Source organism: Clinocottus analis, unplaced genomic scaffold (genome assembly GCF_023055335.1).
Source record: "Clinocottus analis isolate CAN_PGR_092001 unplaced genomic scaffold, fCliAna1.0.p SCAF_19, whole genome shotgun sequence".
Classification (NCBI taxonomy): domain Eukaryota; kingdom Metazoa; phylum Chordata; class Actinopteri; order Perciformes; family Cottidae; genus Clinocottus; species Clinocottus analis.
This window is the reverse complement of record NW_027175920.1, coordinates 8346345-8358718: the sequence shown is the minus strand read 5'-3', so window position 1 is coordinate 8358718 and position 12374 is coordinate 8346345. Positions and strand designations below refer to the sequence as shown.

At 44.7% G+C, this 12374-nt stretch overlaps 1 protein-coding gene across 6 annotated transcripts in view; it reads right to left on the bottom strand.

Annotated features, from left to right (window-relative positions):
- Positions 1–9609, bottom strand: part of LOC137789448 (voltage-gated potassium channel KCNC1-like) — a 47238-nt gene extending 37629 nt beyond the window's left edge. For 3 of the 6 annotated variants that reach the window (XM_068583061.1, XM_068583060.1, XM_068583062.1), the window contains exons 1-2: positions 8988–9609; positions 706–1405 (exon numbers count right to left, since the gene is read on the bottom strand). In XM_068583061.1, coding sequence (XP_068439162.1) covers positions 706–1326 — 621 coding nt within the window. In that variant the 5' untranslated portion in view covers positions 1327–1405; positions 8988–9609. The remainder of the gene's footprint in view (positions 1–705; positions 1406–8987) is intronic. The other 3 variants (XM_068583065.1, XM_068583063.1, XM_068583064.1) reach the window with 1 other exon arrangement.
- Positions 9610–12374: the final 2765 nt, after the last annotated feature.

Sequence of the window (12374 nt, the reverse complement as noted above, 5' to 3'; positions counted from 1 at the left end):
GGGGAACTGGTTAAAAAAAACAACCAGCAGGCTGTAGCAGTACCACGGACATATGTGTGGAAAGACACGCACTTCAACGCTGACAAATCGGTGTCGTATGAGATTCCCCAGTGTGGCGCTACAATAAATAAGAGTACCATGAAATACGGCGCATTGATGAGCGTCGTAAACGGACAAATGTGACCTAATAAGGGCGTTTGGATGCAGGAGGCGCAGCAGGTGCCGCGTTTAGAGGCAGATATGGATGAAACCTTCTCAAGTAGGATACGACGATAGGAATAGTGATAGCACAAAAAACGGTTTTCGGTTTCGAATCCGGCTCTGAAACATGCAACATACCAAGAACGAGAAATGGAGGTAATGCGTTTGACAAAACCTTTGGGTGTTGTATCAACTAGTACCTACCTACCAATATATAGTTCCCATACCATTTTCCATTTTCCCTACGCTATCAGCATTAATTATTCAATGCCAGTAGGTTTATATCCTGTTATTTAATGCAAGCTATCCTGTCTGGGAAGACACGCATACCGACAGTCAGCCTTCGGTTAATTATTACGGACTGGAATCGATGATAATGTGAGCAGAACATTTAAAAAACAAAGTTTTAAAAAACGTATCATTATTCAAGCAGTGAGACATCGTGAGGCAGAATATGCAACAGCACATAAACAAGTTGGTCCCTCCAGGAGAGACGGGACTCACCCGAGCATATTTGGAGGAATACGGGTCTTCAAAGAGTGCCCATATTCGGGGCTGCCAGGTTTTCCACCAGCCCGCTTTCCTCGCGTCCTCCTGCATGCACAGTCTTTTCAAGTCCCCATCCGGACCGCACAGAGCCGGTTCGTCGTCCGGCGCGTCCGGTTCTGGATTCTCGAAGCTGTCCAGAGCCTCCTCCGCATCCCGGTGCTGCCGGTAATTCATCCAGCAACACGCCTCCACGTCCGTCTCGTCGATACCCCAGAAAGCCAGCTCCTCTTCGAACAGGGGACCGCACACATCGTTGGGACAGTGCAACTTCCCGGTGCGGTAATAGTTGAGGATGAAGGAAAACACTGACGGGTGTCGGTCGAAGAAGAACTCGTCTAATTTGGGGTCGTAGTCGAAGTTGCTGAACGCGTCCGGCTCGGTGAGCCACGATAAGCGGGTACCGGGCAACGTTTTGAGGGTGCTCCGGTAGGTCTCATGCCGCACCCCCCCGCAGTTTATCACGATTTTCTCGCTTTCCGACGGACAAGTCATGTCTGCGCTGTAACATGCTTTGTTGGACGACTTGTTCCCACCCTTGCGCCCTTTGAAAGAGGATACACACACCGAACTGAGCATAGAGGACCGGGGGGGAGGGAGAGGATGAGAGAAACCGAAGGGAGGAGGAGGAGGAGGAGGAGGGAGGAGTCTGAGGAGTCTGCGGGGAGAGAGAAAAAAAAGGGCAGAAATTTTAGAAGAAGGGAGAAATAGATGTGGATTATCAACATTGCAATATGAAGAAGAGTCGCGCGCTAAAGCCAGCTGTATTCACAATTATTCACTTGATAATCAGCTGACGGAAGGACACAAAGCGACCTTATGCAGGTGCAGTGACTGAGAGGAGGGAGCCGGGGAAATGAGGGGTGGCAAAATTGTTTTTAACACAGCATCCTGGAGCAGAAAGATGCCTACTTATTAGTGCAACATATGACAGCAGGTGAGCACATTCACATATCAGCATCGTCACAGGCTGGTTGTTGACACCACTGTGACAATAAGGTGTTTTCAGCCATGGTGATGTGACTGCTGGGGCCCCATCCCTTATGCTCTCTGCTGTACACGTTATGCCAGCGATCACTGTATCGATATGGTCAATGCTCATGCCAGTGTTCATTCAAATCCTCTCCTTTATGAGGCTACTGTGAGGTTTCAGCACCACCCCCCCTTCACACACACACACACACACACACACATACACCTGCAGCAATCCTGTCTCCCGAGCACCCAAAGACGTGTGAGAAGAAAAGAGTGACAGAAAGATTGGAGGAAGAGGGGAAAACTGGTTATCTGTCACGCTGCTTCTCTTCCCCCTTTTCCAAGAATGCCTCTCTGACGTATGGTGGCGCAGCACCGCATGCGCGTGTGTGTGTGTGTGTGTGTGTGTGTGTGTGTGTGTTTGTGTGTATGAGCATGTGTGTAGGTGTTAATTGCCTCCCGAGAGTGCGGTGTCCGTACTAATGTTAGATCTCCTCAATCAGCCTATGTGCGTGCTACACACACTGCTGCAGCCCCCTCCAACCGCACCGAGATTCATGCGATGCACAATTATGTCAATGCTCTCTCTGCCACTTCTCCCATGCGCTGCGCGTGTGTGTGTGTGTGTGTGTGTGTGTGTGTGTAAAGACATGCAGATGGAGAAGCGGTAGAGGCTGAGAGGGAGAGTGAGAGAGAGAAGGAGGTTGATGGGGGAGAGGAGGCCATAAATCAGATGTTTATTGGAAGAATTGAGAAAGCAGGACAATCAGGAAAACGAGGCAGGCTCAGACAAAGAACCGAAGATGAGGACGAATAGAGAGGAGTATGTGGAGGAAAAGAAAGTGAATGCAGCACACTCAGGTAACAGCTTGTGCAATATTGCCTCTCCCCCTGTTGATGGAGGACGGTGGCTGAAGAGAGAGTGTGGAGGGGAGAGCATTGGAAAAGGAGAGTGCACTATAAAAGTGAATGAATTCTGCTGCAGTAAAAAACATATTCTCTCTCTCTCTCTCTCTCTCTCTCTCTCTCTCTCTCTCTCTCTCTCTCTCTCTCTCTCTCTCTCTTTCTATTTCCTCCCAGCGAGGTCAAATTCTTTGCCCGCGAACTGCCTTGCCATCCTGGGGGTGCTCACGGTGCTTCAGAAAAGACACACGTTCACAGTAAGAAAGCCCCTACATGCGCAGCATCTATGTTGTTAACCTTTTTCTCTATTCAAAGAAATGCACCACTCTCCTCCCCCCTCCTCTCCTGCGCGCTCTCACTGGCCCTCCCCCTCTCCCTCCTACTACTCTCTCTCTCTCTCTCTCTCTCTCTCTCTCTCTCTCTCTCTCTCTCTCTCTCTCTCTCTCTTACTTTCTCTTCCTCGCTCGCTCTCATATTCCGCATAAAGGAATCACATTTCACTGAAGGAGAATCAAGGCTTCATTTTTTTCTCCTTTTCCTCCTCTCACAACCCGGTCCCATTCCCATCCATATCCCTTCCCTCATTCTTTTCTTATTCTCTTGGTCCACCCTTCTTCATTGCATTTTACTCTGTATTTTTCTGCCATTTTACTCATCCTCATGTCCCATTCTTTTCCTTTTCCAAAGTAAGCTTCCTTCACTTTGGGTCAACTCTTTTCTCCTCTTTCTGCTCAGACTTCTGCTTCCTTTCATGTCCTTTCACTGCAGTCTTTCTTTTTTACTTGTTATTGTTGTTTACTCAGTTGGTTTGATTATTTCACACTATCTGAAGAAATAACTTTTTGTAAAGAAAAAGTTTACTATCTCCCTTATATTATATTGTCATTACCTTTTTGTGGGGTACAAAGATTTTATTTTTCCTCTTTGAAGCTTCTGGACTTTACAACACTCAGGTAAGATCTATAAGACCAAGGTTATTGCATGGGTACGCAGTCAGAGTTTGGAGACATTAAAGCACAAATATTTCATATGTGTGCAGCTACCAACAATGTGTGTATTGTACGAGCAGACAAATCAAGACACTAAAGCCTTACATTTCTACCTTATCTCAAATATCCAGCAGTATGTACAGTCAAATCTGCTTGCTTGACAGAAAAAAAAAACCTGCACTCATGAGTTTCAGAGTTGTACTGCATCATTCTGCAGAAGTAGTTTTCTGTATTTCTGCAACAACAAAACGAAGAAATCAGGATTAATTTAATGTAATAATAATGTAATGTTCGGCAACACAATCTAAAACTGAATCACTTGGGAGGGAGGTCAAGCAGTCAAAGAGAAAACCATTCCAGCAGGGACCACTGCTGCTGCGGGATGGACTGTGTTTCAGCACCATGGACAGAGGCGATCTCTCTCTCTCTCTCTCTCTCTCTCTCTCTCTCTCTCTCTCTCTCTCTCTCTCTCTCTCTCTCTCTCTGGGACAAACTCTCCTCTTACGGGACATTAAACTTTCAAGAAACAACTTCTATTATGTCACTTTGAAACTTTTATCCATTGGATAAATGTTTTTCTGGTTTCACTTTGTAACCCCATCACTTCTTCACGCTGTAGCTTATGTTAACTGTGGTTAAATGCATTTTTGCTTCGTGATTCCTGTGCGGTGAGCTTACACACACACGCACACACACACACACACACACACACACACACATATATATATATATATATATATATATATATATATATATATATATATATATATATATATATATATATATATATATATATATATATCAGAATATATATATATGTATCAGAACTAGAACTTGTTAGATTTCCAACTTTTACATTGAAATGAAAGTAAATGTGATCTGATTACTGATCTCGATGAGCTTAAGGCATTTGACTTCAATGCTCCGCACTTGCAGTTCAGGAAAATGTCCGCAGTTCCAGAGTTTCATTTTCAAATGGGGGGAGCACAACTGTTTGAGAGCCCGCCTCAGCACTTTAATCACTGACAGCAGTGCAATTGCGTGAAAAGAAAACTCATCAGAGACTGAAGGGGGATTAATATTAGAAGGAGAGATATGGAGGGAGGACTGAAGCTAATGAAGCTGAACGGGGGGTGTAGATCCAGTGGAGATGAAAAAAAGCACAGAGATGATGAGGGATGCAGAAAGGAATGAAGAAGGATGAAGAGGTTAAAAACTGGGGGAGAAGTGGGAAGGGGGCGGGTATGCAGAGAGGAGGAAAAATCTCCACCACCACCTCTCTCTCCTGCAGCATTTCCCGCCTTGGCCACCATGTCCTGCGCCACCATGCTACTACTGCCTCACCACTGCACATACGCGAGGGGCGAGATAGCGAGAAGGAGGGGGGAGAGGAGGGAGGAGGGAGGGAGACGCATACATACACACACTCACCTGGCTGCAAGAAACAGGCTAAGAAAAACATTTTGAGGGCGAAATGAGGCTCATTCATTCTGAACCTTTAGAGAGGATTTCTGCAGCGGACGGATAGACAGAGACCACAAGGCTGGAGGAGAAGAAGACCGCGCACAAGACGTGTGCACGAAGGCTGCACGGACGCTAATAAATATTAGCAGAAACACTGCAGCAAGAGGGGGAGGGAACTCGGGATTATAGGATGCAATGGCTGTGAGGTACCAGCAGCAGTAACCAGGGGGAGGGGAGGAGAGCACACGGTAGAGAGGGAGAGACCGAAAGAGAAGACAAGGGAGGAATTTTGAGGAGTGCTGACTGTGTGGAACACAACCATCAATTGGCAGAAAAAGCAAAAAGATGTACCAATCACTGAGGGGGAGAGGGGTAGGAGATATGGCGAGGAGGATGAGATGGAGGAGAGAAGAAGGGATGTGGGACAAGCAGAGAAACGGAGAGAGAGTAAGGGGGGAAATAGGTAAGGCAGAGGAGAGAGGAAAACAAGCAATCTGGTGGGGGAATGAAACCAGGGAGAGAAAAGAAGGTGGGGGAGGAGACAGAGCGGACAAAAAAAAGACGTTGCAGTGGCGCAGGATAGCACCTGAATGGATGTAAAGGTGTAGGAGGAGTCGGCAGGGAGGACAAAAATGGTCTGCAATACTAATAAGAGGAATGGAAAGAGAGGAGGAGAGGAACGGAAATGTGTAGGGATGTTAAACAAACACGGAGCCGAGCTGAGTGGCAAATGTACCATTGGGGAAAAGGAGGGCTTTGCTGGCAAGTGTGTAACATTTATTTGTGTGCGTGTGTGTGTGTGTGTGTGTGTGTGTGTGTGTGTGTGTGTGTGTGTGTGTGTGTGAGCGTGTGTATGTGAACGAGAGATAGCAAGAATTACGTATGTGTTTCTGGTGCGCAGCCATTTTTTCCCACCCGCTCCCTCATCAAAGGATGTAACCACAAGGCTTCACGCTGCTCCCCCATACCCCCTCCCTCCTTTCCTCATTCCTCTCCCCCTCATCTCTACCTTATCTCTCCTCTCTCGCACACTCCCCCAGTGTTGAGGAGACCCCAACAGGAGAAAGAGAGGCACTGCAGCACGGGGAAAGCTCTGTGGTCACCTCCCCTTTTAGTGCGGTGTCACACCGCACAGTGTCCTCTCCGCTCTCCAATTGTCATTGCACCTCCTGGTGTAAATCTGATTCTGGCAGGAGGGAAGAAACCAAGTGCGTGTGTGTGTGTGTGTGTGTGTGTGTGTGTGTGTGCGTGCGCGTGCGTGTGTGTGTGCGCAAGTGTGAAGATAGTGGTGGGAGGCAGGTGGAATAAATGAATATGAATGAAAATGAGATGATTATAATGAATGAATGGAGAGTGAATAAAAAACAACAGGGTGCGTATGCAGGAAGAAGTCGAGAACAAGGCGACACAATGACCCAGTAACTCTGAGGCAGTTGAGGGGGAAATAATTCTCATCACAATAAAGCTCACCACTGGCGAATTCCCAGAACATGAATAAAATAGCCAATCAATTAAGCAAGCAGAAAGGAAATGGCAGTTCCTTTACTCCCCGACACCAGCGTGGAAATCCCCAGGGGCTGACCAATCCACACTGCAGCACCAAAACCTCTTGGACATCTTGTGCATATTGGTCAATCCCCCCCCAAGCACCCTGGATATGATCCCTTCCAGACACTTTTTTATGAGAAAAAATAATCCTGTCCTCTTGGTTTGCTCCTTTTAGCTGGCTGGGGATGATTAATACATAAGGCCAGTTTCAGGAATAGACCAGCAGAAACTGTAACAGAGCTCTGAAAGCCCACCAAGTGTCCATGACTAAATCCTTTCTGCTCACAGGAGGAAACATGTTCTGATTTTGTGGGATAGATATGCCCACTGGGTGAGACTTTACTAGCAGGGTTAATGGAAAGATGGAGGAAGAGGTACAGCTCCCTGCAACGGGCGGTGAGGGGTGTAGAGGTCAGAAAAATCCTAACACAGAGTGCAGGCAAAGAAAAAGAACAATGGGATAGTGTGTCATGTCGGGAAGAAAAGATATTTTTGGACCTGGATTGAATCTTAGCTATCCCTCAGTATTTAAAAACTGGCTCTAAGGGGAATTTGCATCAGGAGCAAATAGCTTTAACCTCAACGCTTCCAGACTGTCTCTTAGGTCATTTAAACCTGTCTGCTTTTAATTAATGAAGCTACCCATACTACATGATTAGGAACGTTATGATCCAGCAGCGCAATGAGGTGGCTTTGAGGGCCAGAGAGACAAACGGGATGATGGAAGAAGTATTACTGCACTGACTCTGACCTGTGAACTAGCCAGCGATGAGACAAAGAGGAGAGGCAGGGAAGTCACAGATTAGACTCTCAACAGAACGGAGAGAAGTTCGCTTTGAATGTGAAGAAATAAAACAAGATGAGGAGATCAAAGGAGACGAGAGGGAATGATTAGTGAGCCTAGAGGTGAGCCACAAGGTCACAGATTTTTAACACAAAAGGGTTTAAAAGGATAATCAGCTCGAGCCGGTGAGGAATTATTTGAAGGACAGAGGAAGAGTTCTCTGATGCGAAGGCGTGATATGAGAGGGAAATCATCGCGGCCAAGGCGAGAGGAAGGGTCAGAAGCAAGAAGACACACAAACCCAGGACACGGCAGATGCGTAATTCAATCACGGCCTCAGAATAGATCTCTCCCCCCCGGTTCCTTAAACAGCAGCGCCCTCCTTCCGAGTCCCATCACTACTCTACCGATCACATCCACTGACAGCGCGTCACTGTCTCTGGTGGGAGTTTTTTTTTTTGTCTTTCTTTTTGCTAAAATCATAAGGGTGTTTTCTGGGTTACCCGCGATCTAAAAATAGCACCCGCTGTAGATTCATAATGCAGGATTGAGGATGGGGGGGGGGGGAAGCAGTGAGAGAGCAAATGGAAGAACAGAGTTCCCATCAGGGGAAGAGCACCGCTGGAGCCAGTTGGCAGAAAAAGCGAGGCATGCGCTGGAAAGTGAAGGTAGAAGAGGCGTTATGAAACCACCGATATTGGGTGTAATGCAGTGGAATGGTGATGGCGTGGCGGTGGGTTGCAGGGGAAGAAGACCACGTCTAGACAACTAACTGCCCCCATAGACTTCCTGGATCTCAGTGACGCTATGTCCTTCCTGTGGTTCTGCTCCGACGCTCCTCTCCCTCTCTCACGTGTGTGTTTGTGTGTGTCAGCCCTCTCACCCTCCTTTATCGAACCTCCATTTCAGGCTTTGACACTTAAGTGCACACAGTGCTGCCACGCTGCCCAAATACACACACATACACGCATACACACACACACACACACTGAAGGCACATGCAAGTAAATCAAATAAATGTACACATATGCACAAAGCAATACACACATGGAAACAGTTGCTCACACAGACAGACACACAATGATGCCAAGAGGGATGCACGCACACGCACACACACACACACACACACACACACACACACACACACACACACACATTCCTGTCAGAAGCATGAAACTGCTCTGATCTAGTGTCTGGGGAAACACCCACTATTTGTGAAATGAGAAATGTTTATAAGAAATTACATTTTTTTATCAATTAAAATGAATCAAATATGACAGCGTAAAAGTGCAGTTCTCTTTGTGTTATAGCAGCTTGAAATAATAATGGAAACACAGTAAATGAGCATAAAATTGACCATATTTCCCTCATTCTGATTCCTCCGGAGATCAAAACACAAACAGGCAACAGACGAACAGAAATGTGGATATTGTGGATAAAACGATACTTGTTGAATGCAGGCTAGACGCTTTGTTTCCCCTTCTAGAGCTGGCCAGTAAATGCCCTGTTGATAGACGATAAACACGGAATAAAGCCACCAAGATACAGACAAATACACAGACACGGTTCATACTCACTTGCTTTTGGTTCAGGTTCGTTTCGAGTGCGTGCAGAAACACGCGCATTAAGCCTAAAGCTCAATCACAATGTAGTTGTCTTTGTTAGATCGCTCTTTCTTATGATTTCAGAGTATCCAGTTTTTCGCAGGCATTCAGTTGTTTTTTTTTTTCTCTCCCCCGATTATAATGAATCAAAACAAGACGGCGAGCGTCTGTCGCTGAACATCTGGTTTTGACACCGTTATTGCCGATTGTTACCAATGCTACAGCTTATGGTCATGATGGTGGCACAGGGGTGAGTCTCTCGGATGAAGTGAAGCAGAAGTCCCCTTGAAAACGGGTATTTTTCTTTTCTTTTTTTTGTTGCTATTCCCCCTCGTTTTCAGAGCCCCCTCTCCCACCTCTTTGTTATTGCCAAAAAAAAAAAAAAAAGCAATTGCCAGCGTTTGTTACAGTGTCTCTACGCTTCCAGGCGCAGGGTGTAGCTACCATTCAGCTGTTCCTCCGCCTCCCCTTTTCAAATGTTTCAATGGAGATGCAGCCTGTAGACACCTCTCTCTCTTTGCCTTTCCCTCTCTATGCCTCTCGCTGTTCCTTTGGAGGAGCGTCACCTTCTGCACTGTTTTTTTTCTTCCTCAGACGATACATGTGGGCGGATTAGAGAACAAGACAGAGGGGTGGGAGGACCCCGGTGGATACAGAGGCTAATTTCTCATATGGCTGCTGAACTCCATAAAGACGTGCTGTAAAAAAAAAAAAAAAAATACACACCCCAGGGCGATAATAGGAAATGCTGTGTTGTTGTTGTTGTTGTTTTTCATCATCTGTTTATTTGGTTGTTGTCCTCCCCTCCCTCCCTTCTTTCTTCCTCACTTACAGGCTACACATGCTCACCCTGCTGGACAGACGCACCATTTTGTCTACAGGTTCCCAGCATTGACTTTGCTTGACATCAGCAGCCATGTGGTAGCAGAGGAGCAGGTGGGTTATATCATAGAAAGTGTGGAGTATAAAGTCAATTGATGATGATGATGATGATGATGATGATGATAATAACAATAATAACAAAAATTCGATGAGGAAGAGACACTCTTTTGATTAAGTTATCTTTGCTCCAAAGGCACTTAACAAATATTAAGGAATGTGTTATCTTTAAAATAAAAAAAATCACTAGTTCATTAAAATTCCTGAAAAGAGACAGTGTCAGAAGAATAGCATACTATATGTAGAGATATAAAAACACAGCAGCCCCGTAGGTCTGAGCATTATGGAAGTACAATGCTCCGCAATGTTGCTGATGCATTCATCGACAGGAAACTCAGGGCGAAGAGCAACACAGCCTCATAAAAAATACAACAGTTGTAAAAAGGCAGAAGGCTATTGCTTAGGTTCCTGCAGCATTTTCCTTTGACCACAAAATGTTCTTCTAGAGCAAAGTGCAATCAGAAAAAGGATGAGTAAAGAAGAAAGGAGATTACTCACTTTTTAAACTAAGAATAAACAAATGCAAAAGGGCTTTTTGTAAATATACCCTTTGTACTGTTCTGAAGTTGAGGCTAGCGACTCGCAGTAATACAAGCAACATTCAGATTTCCAAAATCCAAATCACCTAACGTGCATGTGTTGAGACTGGAGGAAAGCCAAAGTAACAAACTCTAGCAAGATAAAGGTTAGGCTATAACTGCTGTGAGGTTACAGTGCTAAACACAGAGCCACTGACGCTATAACTCATAAAACACTTGATGTCTTTAGCGAACCATATCTTTCAAGAATAAACATTAGGAATTGTGTCAGCTGGGAGAGAGTGTGTTGGTAGATCATACAACGTTAAAAAGGAGCTGTTGATTGTTGAAAAGTGAAAGAAATTGTATAATCATAATATGTGAACAAATGCAGCCCTTTGTTCCTATTGGCTCTACTTATTCACAGTGGGGGAAATGGCTAAATGCTTAAATCTGCATGATACCATGCTCCCTGTGATAATGCTGTGTTTAGCAGATAATATTTATAGGTTCACCATCTCAGTTTAGCATGTTAGCATGCTGACGCTTGCAAATTCCCAACTACACACAAAGTACAGCTGAGCTTGATGGGAATGTGAGTTTGCAGGTCATTAATCAAAGTATTGGGGAAATGGAAATCTGGGCTTAATAATGATGCATAGTCACTGCGTCCTCAAAGTCATTAGGATGATCGTGGGGCCTTGAATATCAGGAGCAAATTTCTGTGCAACCACAACGTCTAAACAAAATGTCTTTACTGTTGAGATATTTCATGCTGATGCAAAGCAGTGAAACAACCGACTGACATTCCTGTAAACAAAACCGCGCTGCTGAAACGTATCAGCTGAGAATGAGAAAAACATGATAAACATTTGAATATTCAATCGCAACACTTTCTGCATCCAACTAAAATGAAATTCACCCTCCGTGTCACTCGACCAGGCAGGGAGTAATTTACAGAAAGTAGCTGACAATGTTTATTCATCAACCTGCATAAATACTAAATGTTCAACTTTGTTTGTCCTAAGAGTAAGCATTACACATCCACAGTCAGTCTCCTGGCGTCTGCATGCTGCAGCTCATGCATAAGGAAGTAGTGAGCGGCCGACCTGAGAAGATTTTGTGTGGTCAAGAGAAATATCTGATGTACTGATGGAGAAGAGTGAGAGGATGTCCTCAGCCTCTTGGTTCACCATTATTTCCTGTAAATGTGACCGTTGTTTTGTGTCTGGGAAGACTGCACATTGTACAAATGAAAAGATTTGCAAGGAACAACACACATCCACAACCATATACTGTGATTTCTGTTCATTTACCAATTAAAATATAGATGCACAGAAGGGACTGTAACGTAAACACAAAGGATCGCTTCCCTTGATGATGCAAAGACTAATTGAGAATGAGAAACCAGGGGATTAATAATCTCTATTGTCCATCACTGATGAGAAAAACTGTGTTCACATGCTTCTTATGCTCATAAATGTAAAACTATTTGAGGGATAAAGAATATATTTTGATCCTAGATGCACAAATCAAACTTTGTGTGAATATTGATTCTAATCTCTTTTGAGCAGATGTGCAGTAGCATGAAAGACCGTAAGCTTTTGAATAATGAATCAAGTGCAATGCTTGAATGTAGTCCTATTACATCATGTAACGTTCAACACGGCAGTTATTAGCTAGTTTGTGAAAATGTACGCTACAAACCTCCAAAGCTGTGTGCCGCAGCTTCATTATGTGATGAACTATTGAGCAGGATTAATAATCTGATTAATTGAACAGTTTTAAATACTCGAAAATTAAACCAAAACCTGAGACCATCATTGTATAGTACATCTCACTGTGTGTATAACAGACAAATTAATTAAATAGGATTTATTTTTGAGTTTTGGCACACGACTTC